Source organism: Cydia strobilella, chromosome 4 (assembly GCF_947568885.1).
Source record: "Cydia strobilella chromosome 4, ilCydStro3.1, whole genome shotgun sequence".
In the NCBI taxonomy this organism is placed as follows: domain Eukaryota; kingdom Metazoa; phylum Arthropoda; class Insecta; order Lepidoptera; family Tortricidae; genus Cydia; species Cydia strobilella.
The window spans coordinates 22,305,780-22,323,853 of NC_086044.1; the positions used below are offsets into that span (position 1 = coordinate 22,305,780).

Genomic DNA, 18,074 nt, shown 5'->3' on the forward strand with positions numbered 1-18,074 from the left:
GCAGCAGGGACCAGCGTCATCTTGTCTACTGTCTATGGCAGTACTTAACAATGTCATTATTGACACACATTAGTGTCTGTTATTTGTAGCTACACCGTACCTATCTTACAAGACTTGGCTAAATTAAGTCCCTTATCCAGCTCGCAGTCTCTTCAAGCTAAAACTTATTCACGAGATTAAACTTCTTGAGTGCCTAACTCGCGAAAAAATATTTAAAAAGCTATCAAAAATTTGTCCACTTGGTAATTTACGAACTGGCGAAGTTCCAGTGTTTTATATAAGATAGGAGCATGGATTACCCTCTACAGATTCTTCATTTTGAAGCATATACCATATGATAGACTTGCGGTTACCATTTTTAGATGCTCTTTTAGGGTTCCGTACCCAAAGGGTAAAAACGGAACCCTATTACTTAGATTCCACTGTCCGTCTGTCCGACTGTCTGTTCATCTGTCTGTCACCAGGCTGTATCTCATGAACCGTGATAGCTATAACAACAAATACAATAAATAATAAAAGGTACGGAACCCTCGTTGGGCGAGTCCGACTCGCACAGGTTTTTTTCTTTTAATTACTAAGTCAAATGTACATAATAGAATAGAATAGAATAGAAAACGTTTATTGTAAAAATCTACATACAGCACCATACAAATTTAAAAAGAAGAAGATCTTATACACTAACACGTAAAATTACAAGTAGCTTATACTAACATGCAATAATTACAATATTGATGCTGCTATAGAGGCTACAAATGGACACCACTCAGCATATGCTCTAACATATAGGTATATGCTACAGCGCTGGTCTTCCGTGATATACAAATAGGTCTTTAAATCTCGGTATGAGAGAAATGTACGTGTTCCCTAATGTTCTTAAATTTTTTGTTTGTCTGTTTTATTACGATAATAGAAGGTTGTATTAAAACGTAACTAACCAAATGGACCCAAAAAAGTGGGGAAAAGAATTCTTAATTCAAATAAGAAATAAAATGAAAATTCTCAATCCTTGAACAAAAGTAACTAAAGTTAAAGAAAGGTACAATTTTTAATAGATAATCTCTATCTTACAGGTACACTATTACTTATCATTACGCGCTGTCTATTTTAGGTATCTCATTGGAGGCGATGACGCCACGAATATCGAGATTGAGATCACCGGAACCTCGCTACGAACTCTTAAGGCTTGTAACGTTGAAGCCAACTTAGTTTACAACATTAAACGATGCGTCATGATCTTCATTTTACGCTTGATGTAAAAAGTGACGCTCTGCCACTTTGAAGCCATTTGAAGTATAAATTGTGCCATTTTCAACCAAAATGATACTTATTGTCGCTTGTCAGTAAGGCGCTATTTCCATTTAGCTTCAATTAGAAATCAACCTTATCGACAACCGACAATGTGGTACCTTTTGGTTAAAAACGTCACAATTTAGGAACAGATTGTTTCTTAGTTTAAGTAATCTGTTCCTAAATTTATACTAGTAGTAGTATATTAGTAGTCTCCACTAGTTGTCTTCATGTACTTTCAAAACTATTAAAATAGGAATAATAGTTTAACCACTTGATCGTGTATGATAAGGATGATAACCGAATGTTATGTAATTTATTCTCTGACATTTTATCTAACTTTATTTGACTTTTTTTATTTTTTATTTATGATTTGTTTTTTTTTTTTTTTTACTTAATTATTTTACTGAATTATTTACAATTTGACGATCTTTTTGTGAATTCATGTTATTTAGAAACATTGTGACATTGTTAAATACCATGTAATTTCAAATAAGAAATAAATTAATCTAATCTATTAGCATTTTTTTCGGGAACGATTTTTCTACTCTGAGCACAACGCACGATTTTTAGTCGCTTCCACAAAAAAAGGTTACGCTTAAATGTAATTAAATCATTTTTAAAAAGTTGCTTCTGATTTAACGGTTATCAAAAATAGTTGTGGCCCCACGTTGGGCGCCACTGTTACGGATTGAAATCAGGGATATCTAAATAAGGAACTCCCTGAACAACACAACAAAGTCATATTTAAAAAACAGTCCATTTACATTTAAAAATGCAATATACACGATTACACGTGTAGTTTGTTTGATTTTTGATTTAATTTTAAAAGTGTGTGCTGGAAATTGTGCAAGCATTTTTCAGCTCGATTATCTTAAGTGTACCTAGTGTTTCTCTCCGGAGTACACTTTTCATTTCTTCCCTTAACCATCAAACTTCCTAGCGAAGCAATTAAAAGCGTATAACTCTTGCCACAAAAATAGCCCCGTCTGTCACCGTACGCTGGGCGAGTAGTAGGCCGATTCTGCTATAACAATTTAATATTGTTTTTATCGCATTTTGATACGATCTTCAGTCGTCGTCAGGCATCTCAAGCGCACTAATAATTGCGAGCGAAATGCCTAGTGGAAGACTCATGATTGAATTCCGTGAACACCAAACAGTGTTTGCGGCTGAAGATCATATCAAAAAAAACAGCCAAGTGCAAGTCGGACTCGCGATCCGTAACTACACAATTTTTAACAATGTACTTATATTTTATTTAATGTGAAAAGTGAGATGTCTTTAAAAAATCCGTAGGGGTCGGATCAAAAACTAAGTAATTAAGTCCGACACGCTTAACTGCACATTTTTAATAGGTTTTTCTGTAATCTATAGGTAAAGAGCTATTTTGTATATTTTTTTCAAAATTTTAGACCTAGTAGTTTCGGAGATAACGGGGGGGGGGGGGATGGTATTTTTTTGGCATTTTTAAATTTTCTCATTTACCCCCCAAAAGTGGCCCCATATTTAAAATTAATTTATTTACGTTACATGTCCCTGTACCACCAAAAGCTAGCCTATACCAAGAATAAGTGAAGTCCCAGTAATAGATGAAATAGTTATAATGAAACATATTAAAAACTTAAAAACTGGAAAAAGTCCTGGGCCGGATAACATTACAAATGAAATATTAAAAACCGCTGCTCCCTTATTAGTGACACCCTTAGCACATTTATTTAATCTCATCCTTAAATCAGGAACAGCACCCAAACAATGGACGCAGTCAAACATAATACTTTTGTATAAAAAAGGAAACCCAACGGACATAGGAAATTACAGGCCCATCAGTCTAATGTCATGCACATACAAACTATTTTCTTCAATCATACTATCCAGAATAAGCGAAGCAATTGACAGGCGCCAACCATGTGAACAAGCTGGATTTAGGAGCGGGTACTCGACCATGGACCATATACACACTCTGGAACAGGTTATAGAAAAATATCAAGAATACCGAAGACCGTTGTACACAGCATTCATTGATTACGCTAAAGCGTTCGACACAATATCGCATTCCTCTATATGGGACGCTCTGAACCAGTGCAAAGTAGATCCTACATACATAAGAATAATAAGACACATTTATGAAAATTGCACCAGTAGAGTTCAATTAGACAGACTAGGACCAGATATACCAATTGACAGAGGCGTCAGGCAAGGCGACCCGTTGTCTCCAAAATTATTTTTAGCGATACTTGAATCAGTAATCGATAGTCTAAACTGGAACAATTTAGGAATATACATCAATTGTAAATATATGAACCATATGCGTTTCGCGGACGATATCATATTAATGTCAGAACATTGCGCCCAGCTAGAATACATGATACAAACTTTACATGAAGCTAGTACAAAAGTCGGCCTAAGAATGAACTTTCAAAAAACAAAACTTATAGCATTCAGAAGAACATAACCGTTGATGGGACGCTACTAGAGTATGTAGACAGCTATATCTACCTGGGTAAGCAGATATCATTGAGCAGTCAACGAAACGAAGAGGAGGTAGACCGACGAGTTAAAATAGCTTGGAATAAGTACTGGAGCCTAAAGGAAATCCTGAAAAGTAATATGAATATGAAAATCAAGAAAAAAGTTATGGATATGTGTATTTTGCCTTCACTTACCTATGCAAGTCAAACCTGGCTCTTCACTGCAAAAATTAAATCTAAAATAACTACATGCCAGAGAGCAATGGAGAGAAGCTTGCTAAACATAAAAAGAGTGCAAAAAATACCCCATATAAATATAAGGGCTGTAACAAAACTTATAGACGCTCTCAAGCACGCAAAAACACAAAAATGGAGATGGGCAGGACATGTTGCCAGACTGTCTGACTCGCGCTGGACCTTGCTAGCTACCACCTGGCAAGGACCTGCAGGCAAACGACGCTCCGGGAAACCAAATAGCCGCTGGACTGATGACATAAATAAAACAGTCGGGACAACTGGAGACATGTAGCTGCAAATAGGGATAGATGGAAATTCTTGAAGGAGGCCTTCACCAGGGGTTCTTGTCCGCAAACTAAATTTTTGTTATAAGATTATAATATCAAATTACTTAATAATATATGGGAAAAATTGACTTATTTAAATTGACATACTAAAAATACATAAAATTATATTTATAATTGCTTTACTGTAACAAAACAGACTTATTTGATGTAATTAACTTGGACTCGAAATAAAAGGCTTTTTTATTTTATTTATTTTTTCATGTCCCTTTGGGTCGCAAACTTTATGTGTACAAAATTTGAACTTAATTGGTCTAGTAGTTTCGGAGGACAGACGGACAGACAAACAGACAGCGGCACGTGATGCTATAAGGGGTCCGTTTTTTTCCTTTTGAGGTGCGGAACCCTAAAAAAGGTAAAAACCATATCAGACCATTAAAACGGAAACTGGTTCCTGTCTGCCACCGCACTCGGCGGGTAGTTCGGGGAACTTCGGCAATTATCGCCGTCGGCTGCACTCCGACGCCTGATTGTGGTGAAACTCCACGGAGTGGACAAAAACTTAATGAATGCGATCAGTGATGAATGGACTTGGAGTCAATAGCAATTTTCTTAAAAAGTCATCGATAAGATTAGATTTTAGGTATTTTGTTTTTAATAGTAATAACCGATAATGAGGCTTTCGCGAGTGCAGCTATACAATCGGTATTGGAAATGGATACATCACTATAGCGCGGCAAGGACTTGACAGATGAGCATCGCCGTAATGGCGTCGCCTAGTGGAGTTTCCCAAGTTATGTCTGGTTTTTATTGTATTAAATCCTTTATTTGATGATGGTTGGTGTATAACTTTAACAATAGGTACACATTAAGTACGATAGAAATCACGACCATGGAACCTAGATACAGTACATTTTTTTACACATGTAAACATTAATTCAAAGTCGAAAATTGCTGTTTATGTTTCAATCCACGTCAAGCTTTATCTATAGCCTATTTTGTCTAATTAAGGTAGACATAATAAACCTTACAATTAGGATACATAGATTAGAAATAGAGGGCACTATAAGCCCTTAAGAGATTGCATATACTTTCGAACCATACCGCCGTGAGTCGGCTGGCTGAGTGGTTGAGGCATAGTATGTCGCGAATGCAGACGACGCTGGTTCGATTCTAGTCCTGGAGGCCCTGGTCACTTAAATGACATAATTTTGAATGACAAAGGAAAAAAAAAATGTTTGTCTTGACATTCCTTAGCAGAAAAATAGATTATTTTCATTTCTTTTACCAAGAACTACCTTTAATACAATACCCCTGGAAACTGTTTTATTTAAAAACAATTTCAGGCCCGTCTGAGTATTATGTTTTATATAACAAATAAATCATTTAGTTCCAATACTGTTGTTGTACCAACAACTGTAAAAGTGCATGGCGAATTTATCAATGAATTCATTTGTAATTTCTCCATGCAATTTCGCAACCCACTGTATATTATTGATACTTCAGTTTTCAGGAAGAGTAAATAAGTGACCAATAAGTCGAAAAAAATTAGGGATCCCTGTTGGGTTTTGTATTAATAACATCAAACCAATTTACAAACGTCTAGCTAAAGTTATACGAACACATAAGGATAAAAATAGAAGAGTAATGACACAAAAACAGTACAGACAGTAAACTTTTATCCGCCATATTACAAGTTAGCACACCTACTCTTTTACCAATGAGGATATAATAAGATAGAGCGGTACAATACTGTCATAGTAAATTTTGTAACCAATGTAAATTCACTGCCATCTATCGACATACTTTAAAACTAAAAATGAAGATTTATAAAAATACGTTAAAATGTTTTTAAATATGGATAAATCATTTTTTTACTTGCATTAATTATTTTTATATGATTTTGACCCATGTTCTTTCACTGGTATGCGTTAATATTATAAATAACAAACGAAACAGTCAACGCCCTCTATACGAGAGTTGGCCAAAACTAGTGGCGCCATCTGATTGAGAATCAAATTTTCGTGATTTTTCGAGGCACGTTTTTTCCTTAGACTGTATCCATCTATTACGGAGTTATATCTATCTTTGCTTTATTAATAAATATCTTGGAATATATAATCAAATGGAGACGCCTTGTCTGTAATTTTCTGTAGAAAACAGTCTGCCGATTTTTACGGGGAACAGGCACGTCTAAGGTATACGTAACGTAAAAAAAGCCATATCAGATAAACGTCAGTCAATACAATTTGTATGACAATTGGTCATAGAGTTTCGACAGAGGGGAACGCCTGTTAATGGCTACTCCATTTGGTTATCCTCCTCCAAAAATAAACACTGATGAACACTAATAAATTTATTTATTTATTTATTTATTTATTTTTCGGAGAACCAACAGCTATCAATTATACAATAGTTATATAAGTAAATAACAGGTTCCCACCAATAGCAACAAGTTAACACATAATTGGTGGTTAGCACTAAAATTTTACAACATATTCAACTAATACTAATTTCAAAATGTGAATACCTACTTATTAAATACCCACAATTCAATACTCTTAATATACTGAGCTAAGAAAAACAAAACTTATTAATAAAATACATCAATCGATACAATAATATTATTATGAGTATGCTATCGCATACGACTCGCTCACTTAGGTAATTTGTTTGCCAGAATCCGTCTTATAGTTGTGATGTTACTATTAAAAACGTCAATATCACACTTTTTCGTTAGTTCATTTAGACTTTTACCAGCTCGCAATAGAAAGCTATTCTTTCTGTAATTACGTGATGAAAATACCAATACCAATACAAATACCAATATTTCTCGTCTGTACATAACCTAATTGGTGACAATATTACTCAAATCAATCAGACCTCTATATAAGTAAACCGTATTCACTTCATAATTCATTTTATAATTGTATAGTAAAATTTCATAAAATTTGCCTTGCATTGTTTTACTTTAATACTTCAACTTAATAGCTGTAACTCGCAATGTGGCAACAGAACTTTGTTGCGAGGGGGGCTAACTTTTTCATGCAAGATTTATTGAGTAGAGTGTGTTGTGTATTACTTTATTTAAATGTCAAATAAATAAAATGTGTAGTAGTAGTAGTATTAAAATTACAAATATTACAATGCATTCAATGACTATTCATTTATTATGTTTTTTTTTTATATATTATATTTATACATCTTATTGATATTTATACATATGTCACCCTAAGGCCTTGGCAGAATAACAGCGTTGGAATTTGCCTCGTTTGCACATTGCAACAATATTCTGAGACAGGGCTGGGCCTCTCCCCTACTGCACACATTGCTGCGTGTGTGTACACACACAGTGCGTAATTTTTTATGTTTTTAACGTGTAAATAATTTTATTTTTGTTTTTGTTTCTGCTATTATTTTTATGTTCCCTTTATTAAGCATCTTATTTCTTTCATCGTATTTATTGTCCTGTGTGTGTGCTTTATGGAATAAATGTCTTAATTTCTTCTTCTTCTAGTATATTGGAACACAGTAGAAGAGATGAAAACACATAAGAAAGTTTTTGAACATCGAACTCTTTGGATGGATCACGGACAGAAAAAAAATGGATAAGACAAAAAGCACTACTTTGCGAACAGTGTTCGCAACACAGCTTAGTAAAGTTGCATTTTTTGAGCAACTGTATTAAAGAAACAGTTAAATCAAATTTATGATAACTAATATAAAATTATTAATTACTAACATGTGTAATAAGGGTATTAGCAACACAATACTCCAGTAACTAAACTACAAAGTGCCACAGAGCTTGCCTAGACTCTTTACTCTTTAGGTCATTGAGTAAATTTGGGTGAAGCTTCCTTCCTCAATGGTAGCCAAGTTTACCGGCTGTTCTCCGAGCTTACGCTAGGGGTAGCGTGTCCTAAGGTTGTGTTCTTACTCACTAGCAAGCTCTGGCGAGTGGGGTGGGCTAGTCTTTTTGCAGACTTGCAAGGATTTCTATATTGGACCAAGTGCTTTATATAAATGAGAGGCAAAAATACTCGTATTAAGTGGGATATGACACTGCTGAATATTGTACATCTAATATATTGAAATAAAACTATGAAAACGGATTATATCGCGTATAACTCTTTACAGCGTTCGTGGTCAACGGGTCAGTCACCCGTTGACCACGAACGCTGTAAAGAGTTCGAAACGTCGGGATGTATTATAAATTCAATATACGCGATATAATCCGTTTTCATAGTTTTATTTCATGAGTAACTATCGCGGTAACCGAAGGCAATATCATCTAATATATTGTTTTATTCGTGAACTATTATGAGTAAGCGCTGGTGGCCTAGCGGTAAGAGCGTGCGACTTTTAATCCGAAGGTCGCGGGTTCAAACCCCGGCTCGTACCAATGACTTTTTAGGAAGTTATGTGTATACGAAATATCATTTGATATATACCAGTTGTTTTACGGTGAAGGAAAACCTCTGGGTTGGAAGGTCGATGGCAGTCGCTTTCGTAAAAACTAGCGCCTACGTCAATTCTTGGGATTAGTTGTCAAAGCAGACCCCCTCAGGCTCCCATGATCCGTGGCAAAAATGCCGGGATAACGCGAGGAAGAAGAGATTCGTGAACTATTATGAAATTTAATCTTTGAAAAAAAATACATACATTTCTCCTTTCATTGTAAAAATTCCACATTGATGATGATAATTGATTATAATGATTATAGTAGAATTTACGTTTCAAATTTTAAATTATGTTACTATCAAATTCAACGTGTCATGGCATAGGTAACTACTATTCTTAAATTAATTTTTAACAAGCAGAAACGTCTGCGATCGATGCTATTAAGCTTAGAATAAATTTAAAGGTGGAAAAATTACTGCCTTGGGTGGGACTTGAACTCACGGCCTCTGGATCGATACTCTAGCGCTCTGCCAACTGACCCATCAAGACCTCATCCATAGTCAGCAAATCTTCCCACTATATGGGTCTAGGGGACCCTAGCGACATCTACCGTAAGAGTGTTACACTTCTTAAACGGCCACCGGAGTTCCAAGTCATATTGGAAATTCACCAGTTACGATGTGCTACCCATTTTAAATTAATTTTTAACAAGCAGAAACGTCTGCGATCGATGCTATTAAGCTTAGAATAAATTTAAAAGTGGAAAAATAACCAACCAATCATAAACAAGGCAGTAATTTTTCCACTTTTAAATTTATTCTAAGCTTAACTACTATTTTTGTTAGAATAAGTGAAATGTTGTACCTGTAAACGAGTGCCGTTTGCATGGCTTGCAGTTGCAATAACACCCCTATTTAGCGCTTACAATATTTAAATAAACTGATTTCCCTTCGTTTAGACGTATTAGTACTGACAAGCACTAAAAGGACTTTGTTTAACACTTGAATTTACTGCTTGAAAGAATCTGAGAGCTGAAGTACAATTTTCTTGAGAGAACTACCTATCTTCTTCGGACGGATCGATATAAGTAATAGTGAATTTTGGGACATGGCACATTTCACGAGGTCGGTGGACATGTTTATATCATTTTGTATGGTGCCTGCTATATTGCCATATCTTAAAAAAACTTCGAAAAATCGCGTGTCAAAAAAAGGTCGTTTCTTTGGGCAATACCCCACCTGTACTTTTGAACCATGGGTCCAAAAAATACGAAAAAATCGTGAAACAAAAGCTTAATAAATACTTTCAATGAAAACTGTAGCGAACATGATCGGTCCAGCTGTTATTACAAAAAATATTCATCTTATTAGTAAACAGACGTACAGTCGCCATCAGACATATCGGAACGGCCAAGGTGCTCACAAATATCTGAACACGGCTCTATTGTCAAGGCGATAGAGTGCGTGTTCAGATATTGTGAACACCTTGGTCGCTCCGATATATCTGATGGCGACTGTACTAAGCGCTGCGAAGGTACTCCCTTAGTTCCTTATGCTTGTAATGTACATGATCCTACACTGAGCATGGCCCGACATGCCCTTGGCCGATTAATTTAATTTCTTATTTAATAATAAAAATGTAAATATCTCGCCTGTCAAAAATAGCTTTAGATTCCCTTTAACTGTGCGATGTCTACAGGAAAGACGCGAAAGTGTTCAGAATACAAGAACATGTGTATGATCCATATGGTTTGTCTCAGTTGTTAGTTTTATCGGTAGACTGCGACTATTTTTTTTTGTTTACGGAGTGGGCAAATACTTTTACGCACCTCCCCCCGGCCGCGGGAAGGTCATTGATTTCACCACTGTATAAAACCAATTAGCATAAGTTTTAAATCTTATCTTATCTTATCTTATCTTATCTTATTGATGGGGGGGGGAGACTCGCCGCTCCTGTCCCCTCTCACCTGGCGAGAGGGGAGGGAGAACCTGGCCCTACCCACTAAACCCACTACGGCGTTTCATCCTCTTTGCCGTTTGCGAGGGCGCCATGGGATCGAGTACACTCGGGATTTCATGACATAAAATTTACTGACCTGTACAGCGGGATGCCAGCATCGTCCCGGAACCAGAACACCATGTAGACCTTGTCGTTGGCCGCGGTGCCCAGGTCGCAGGGGAACTGCGCCACCATGCCCTCTACGGCTTGGACGTCCACCGTTCGCACGCCCGCTGCAACAGAAAAAATAACCTTCAGCAAAGGTGACTTCACCAACCAGAATTTTAATAATATTTATTTGGCTTAGTGATATTTTTAGGGTTCCGTACCCAAAGGGTAAAAACGGGACCCTATTACTGAGACTCCGCTGTACGTCTGTCTGTCTGTCCGTCTGTCCGTCTGTCTGTCTGTCACCAGGCTGTATCTCATGAACCGTGATAGCTAGACAATTGAAATTTTCACAGATGATGTATTTCTGTTGTCACTATAACAACAAATACTAAAAATTACGGAACCCGCGGAGCGCGAGTCCGACTCGCACTTGGCCGGTTTTTAGTATTTGTTGTTATAGCGGCAACAGAAATACATCGTCTGTGAAAATTTCAACTGTCTAGCTATCACGGTTCATGAGATACAGCCTGGTGACAGACAGACAGACGGACAGACGGACAGACAGACAGACGTACAGCGGAGTCTCAGTAATAGGGTCCCGTTTTTACCCTTTGGGTACGGAACCCTAAAAATATAATATCACAATAACTGGATAAGTATATAATAGGATAAGTTCGCCTTTGTAGAAATGATGCGTTTTTCTCTTGTTTTATTTTTATTTTTGTACAATAAAGAGTTTTACTACTACTACTACTACTATCACGGTGCATGAGATACAGCCTGGTGACGGACAGACAGACAGGCGGACAGACGTACAGCGGAGTCTTAATAGGGTCCCGTTTTTACCCTTACAAATATCACTAAGCTAAATAAATATTAAAATATGACCGATATGACCTTCAAACCTTCAAGAAAAGAGCGTACTCCCATCTTAAAGGCCGGCAACGCACTTACAACCCCTCTGGTGTTGCGGGTGTCCATGGGCGGCGATAATCGCTTACCATCAGGTGATCCGTCTGCTCGTTTGCCTCCTATTTCATAAAAAAAAAAAAATAAAAAAAAAAAAAAAAAATTATTTACACCTCAAATGGCAGTACAACACAGTGTTCAGTTGATTTTGTTTATTTTATGACAATCATAGTGTAAAATTCTTATAATTTTGACTATTATATAATGAAATAAAATATATCACTTTGTATGAACTGTATCAGCAGTTCCACGTTATCAAATAAATGTCGTTTTCCGAGACATGCACGAGATAGGATAAAAATACCCCAATTTTATTTATTTATTTATTTAATCTTTATTGCACAAAAGAAAATACAATCGTACAAAAGGCGGACTTAATGCTATGAGGCATTCTCTACCAGTCAACCTTCGGGCAAAGCAGATAATTTGTAGGCGGTGCAACATAGTGATTACATATATACAAGTATAGTTAAATAATGGATAGGCATAGACATACATACATATCATCCGAATCATTATAGGTATGCCTATAATATTTATACATATTTGAGGCTCTCAATTTTCCTACGATCCCATCATTAGATCCCAACGCTGGAGCAACCGCGAAGACAAGATTACCCTTTTAAAGAACAATACATTTATTTTCATATCAGTTTTTAGGATTACCCAAAGGGTAAAAACGGGACCCTAAGACTCCGCTGTCCGTCTGTCCGTCTGCCCGTTTGGCCGTCTGTCCGTCTGTCCATCTGTCCATCCGTCCGTCTGTCTGTCTGTCCGTCTGTCTGTCACCAGGCTGTATCTCATAAACCGTGATAGCTAGACAGTTGAAATTTTCACAGATGATGTATTTCTGTTGCCGCTATAACAACAAATACTAAAAAGTACGGAACCCTCGGTGCGAGAGTCCGATTCGCACTTGGCCGGTTTTTTTAATCAGTTCAGCATGTTTGTTTATTTATTTATTTATTTAAATTTCATCATTTTCAACTTAGAAAAACTGAGTTTTCGACGAATATACAACCTTCTCTTTTATCAAAGCTATTAAAAAACAAACCAAACGGCCAGTGCAGGAGAATGCCAATTTATTCAATTATTTTTTTACTACTTTGTCGGCGTGATGTAGGTACATAAATCTATTTAGTTAAAGTGCACTGAAAGGTCAAACATGAAGAAGTCCTCATAAAGGTAGAGGAGAGCGAAAAACTCTTACAAAAGGTATAAAATTGGTGAGGATGAGCGATCGGACAGTTCGGACACCTTATACGACTCGCAAGACTTTAGTATTTGTCAGATGAACGAGTTTTGCGGATAGTTTCGAGCACTTTGCACTTTTGCAGCCAAGTGTGCATAAAGCTTCGGTCCAGGTAAAACATCGTTCTACTTAAATAAACTAGGGCACTTTATAGTTTTTAAATTTTAAGCAGACAACGGGACGAAGGACCGGGGTAAACGGGAGAGGGCAATTGGAGTCTTGGAATATACACATACTGTATATATAGGTAATAGTGAACAGAAATACCTATATGCCAAATACAATGTTAGACCATATAAGTGATATTAAATAAATAAACCGGCCAAGTGCGAGTCGGACTCGCGCACGAAGGGTTCCGTAAAATCACGTTTGTTGTATGGGAGCCCCATTTAAACATTTATATTATTCTGTTTTTAGTATTTGTTGTTATAGCGGCAACAGAAATACATCATGTGTGAAAATTTCAACTGTCTAGCTAATACGGTCCATGAGATGCAGCCTGGTGACAGACAGACGGACAGACGGACGGACAGACGGACAGACGGACAGACGGACAGCGGAGTCTTAGTAATAGGGTCCCGTTTTTACCCTTTGGGTACGGAACCCTAAAAAAGTAGCTATTCATGTACTAAGTGCAACACATTGCGATCAGCAACTTGACAGCTGACGAAGGCAATAATACCGTGTCGATTCTGGCAAAATTCCCCCAAATTTCGCACACTACTGCTTTTTGTGTGTCATATGCAACCTCGCTCCAATTTCAACGTTGCGCAGCACGATAACGGGAACACGCCCCAAAGCGAAATTAACTGTGCGTTAATTAAAGTTGTCCGAATGCAATCAATTGGCTTCATAACTAAGTAATTAAAGGATTTGCTATTTACTTTTTTTCTTTATTTTCACATTTGACGGCCCCTGCCTACGGAGCTGGAGATCGTGGGTTCGAATCCCAAAGGCATTTTTTTTGTGTATCTAATAGTACATTGTGCAACATGGGGCGTAAGTTAAATATTGCAAACGAGAGTATAGTTAAATTTATTATACGATTTATAGACTCGAGTTTGCAATATTATTACGCCCCGACTTACACACAATGTTATTCATCACACTTGCGATACAAAAATGAAGTATAAAGACAAAACACTGATAATTACAACACTAGAAACTTCATAACTCCCTAGGGTAAACGCTTTTTCTATAGTTCCCGCTAAGCCTGCGCGCAATTCCACATTTACTGAGCGAGTGTGATGAAAAATAATTTTCACTTCTCATGCTCGTAAAGTTCGATTCCCAAAGTAACCTCTAACTAGGACTTTTAATCCAACTTTACTCGGTTATTTATTATGTGACACTCAAAAAAAAAGAAGAAACAGTTATCTTAACTTAAATAGTAATTTGACCGCTTTCGAATTTCGATATTGTAAGGCGACGTTTTTAAAATTAATAAAAATCGACAAAATTCGATCAAAATTGACACTTGGCGTGCATGGCCTTTCTCATTTTTTCTTGCGAAATGTGACAGTGATAGCGGCAAACCAATGGAACGGCTTTAAAAGCATACAACATACCAGCTACATGATATCAAAGCTCTCCAAACGGCCTCCCTACGTGTTGGATCTGCAATAAATCTGCATCCCCACGCACGCCTTATAAATGGCCGGGCTCGAAAAACCCAAGTTTTAACGGCTACAAATAAAAAGCTTTATTGCGTACTACAAAATAAACAAATTCAGAGTACATGTATAATATATTCTTAGAACTCATCGTTTTAGAACTTCCTAAATAACCCCCCTAACTATTGTCCTTAATCATTTACGCAAATCCACAATAGTTGCTCGGAAATCTAAACCTAATAATACCACTTATTATTGTCCAAGTCAGTTCCAACTTTCAAGAGCCGTAACTTCCACCCGGAACTGGGGCCGAGCTCGTTATCATGTTAATGGCCTCGTGTACTGTATTGTTTCTGAACCTCAAGAGACCTTGGATAGTTACTATTCGGTTGTATGAATTAATAAGTTTTGATCATAGCAGCGGAGTTGTGTTGATATTGAAATAAATTATAAACACGTACGCCGGTGCCGAAGTTGGTGAATACTAAAGTAGTTCCAATTTGATCAGTGCGTCTTGGGTAAAAGTTTAGTTCGCGTTGGAAAGTGAGTGTAAAGTCGAATACGATTTTAACATTCCTGATGAAGCTCGAAATTTAAAAACCAATTTTTTATTCGTCTACTTAGGTAACCATAGTACCATAGGCACTATATTTTCGTTAACAAACGTTCTTTTCAAAAATTCTTCAACTATCTTAACCCACATACACATATGCCTAAAATTAGTTTTTGATCTGAACTCCATTAGGTTACAGGATACAGAAATAGTTCTTGCTAATTTCAATGAATACGAGCTACTTTATCGACTGGGTCAAAAAATACCCCATTGGCATAGGAGAAGTAGTTTTATTTTATTTTATTAGTCTGTTAGTGTGTCCCACTGCTGGGCAAAGGCCTCCCCTCTTTCCCGCCACTTAAGAGAAGTAGTATTTAGTTTTATTTAATGCCGCGTTATCTTGTCGGGGCGTTGAGGCTAAAAACGGTGATAGTTTTTTTCTACATTTAGATTCATTGTATATTCATTCATTATAATTTGGTTAAATTAAGGAATAAAGATATATTTGTCTTTGTCCTGTTTTGTAATGTACCTACTACACAGATAAAAACCTGCCAAACCAACTTAACATTACACGTTGCACTTCAAATTATTGAATCAATTAGTACAAAGCCACTCAAGTAATTTATCATTCTTTTCATTTCTCATGCTCTAAAAGCGGGTCAGTGTTGTTCTAAAAGGTGTGCAGAAAATGATAAGTTTCTGCACTTGACCATTTTACGATCCAAGAACATTTTTTTTTTACGATAAGCAATTGAAATTTGGATTTAAATGGATTTGTTACACAATTCTATTCTGATATTTAACACCCTAATCCATATATAATGATACTTTTGCCTAAATTGTTAATTGAAAGTACCCTCAAGAAATACTGAAGATTATACTTGGCCGTGTTGTTTTAAATGCACATTACATGTATTTTACTTTCTTCGTATTCGAAATGAAAAGTAGTGTTTAACTCAGGTGAAAGGCACCATTTCAGTCTCGGACTATTGGCGCTCTCACTGCGTTCGAGCGCCAAACTACCTCGACAAACATGGGCCTTTCATCTCTTGGTTAACAATCTACTATTATACACTATCAGAACCGGCAAAAGTTCCAATGTTGACTGAGTGCTCCACTCAGAGTGCAATCAAACTTAACCTTCCATTCGCGAGTGAGTGGGTGAACGATAGACCGGTTCGTGAGTGAGCAATAGACTGGGGTTAAAATGTCTCAGTAATCTTCTATCATCAGGCATCATGTCATGTGACAGAGCCGAAGGATATTTATATGTAACGGCTATGATACGATTCTTGTAACATAAATACGTAAATAAATACGTTGTAGTTGTAGTTTATGTATTTTATTATATTTGTCTAAATTGTTTTCACAAATTTTGCTAATTTCATTTATTTTGCACCACCCGTACACTTAACTATGTTCGCCGTTTCGCTATCTGAAGGTTGTCTGGAAGAGATCGCTGTTTAGCGATAAGACCGCCCGTTGTTACCTACACCGTTAAATTCCAATGTATTCTCTGTAACCTTTATTTTGTAGTGTGCAATAAAGTATTTTATTATTATTATTTTTTGTATCTCCTTGGATATCACGGGCCTATGCATCCCGGTCTTTTGATAGGCTTGCGTGGGGATATAGATCCAACACGTAGAGGCCCCTTGGAGAGCTTTAATGTCATGTAGAACGCCTGCTGGAACCCGTTCACAGGCGCAACAATAGACACCCATGAACCGGTCGCAGCAGGCATTGGGACTATTGTAGAAAAAGTGGACAGTATACCGGTCTATGGATTGAAGTTTGGGTAGGCAAAAGATTGGGCTATTGCTGAGAGGTCCGGACACCTGCCATAACAATGTCTGTACACGTTATCGAGGCAGGCGGTGACTCGCCGCTGACTAGATGGGCCCCTGAAACTGCCGTCGTGTATTTATTATTTTATTATTATAAATATTAAAATCAACTTCTAGTTAATCTGTAGAAGTTACTTTAATGTTGCGGTTTTTAAACGAATTGTTGCGTTACTTTAATTTAATTTATTTATTTAGGTTTGCCAACAGGTTTGCTTTTATTTAAGCATTGATGCTATTCTAACTTAATATAACTAATAGATAGGGATGTTGTATGTATTTAACTTTACACTTATTTAACAAGTTTACCTATATATATTAACTACGTTGTAAAGCTTTATTAATACCACAATTTTATAAATAGCCAATAAACCGCAAATTTACGAGCTTCGATAAGACCTCCTCTCTCTCTCTCTCTCGACCTTTAGGTCTTTATAGACAGAAAAGGAAATATTATAATATCTATGTACTTATATCAAATCCAAACTTTCCATTTCGTTGATTGTAGAACACGCCGGACTAATCCCAATAATCCTTAGTTTCCCCACTGTGTCAGGATGTGACTGGGAGGTCAGGATGGCAGTCGCTACCAGTGGTGGCCGAAACGTTAATGCAATTAACAATTAACCAGTACAAATTCAATTGTAAATTGTAACCTTCCGTTACGGTTTACGGTTCAATTTGTACTGGTTAATGGTTAATTGCAATTAACGTTCGGCCAACACTGGTCGCTACTACCTGCGCCAATTCCCTAGGAGCTATTTTACGGTTTGACACACGTATTTTTAGCGCGATGCCCGCGCTTCGCGTATCGTGACCGCTGCTCATGCACTGTTATAGCTTGAAGACAGAGATCTAAGCTCAATTAAACATCGCGCGAGTGACTAAAACACGAGAGTAAAACCGCAAAACCTTAATGTAAATATGACTGGCGACAGCTTAAATTCGATTCCTAGGATTAGGTATACAACCGCGAAAACGCTTACGGTTCGGCCACGACATTGCGTGACTGGCGACGCCGACGGCGACAACCATGTATTGTAGCGAGACA

General features: G+C 37.0%; 1 protein-coding gene across 1 annotated transcript in view; it reads right to left on the reverse strand.

Moving 5' to 3' along the window:
* The window catches only part of LOC134740809 (nephrin), a 675,842-nt gene that overhangs the window by 442,885 nt on the left and 214,883 nt on the right, over positions 1–18,074 (reverse strand). Inside the window, exon 3 of the mRNA XM_063673431.1 lies at positions 10,776–10,911. Within this exon, the coding sequence (XP_063529501.1) occupies positions 10,776–10,911 (136 nt within the window). The remainder of the gene's footprint in view (positions 1–10,775; positions 10,912–18,074) is intronic.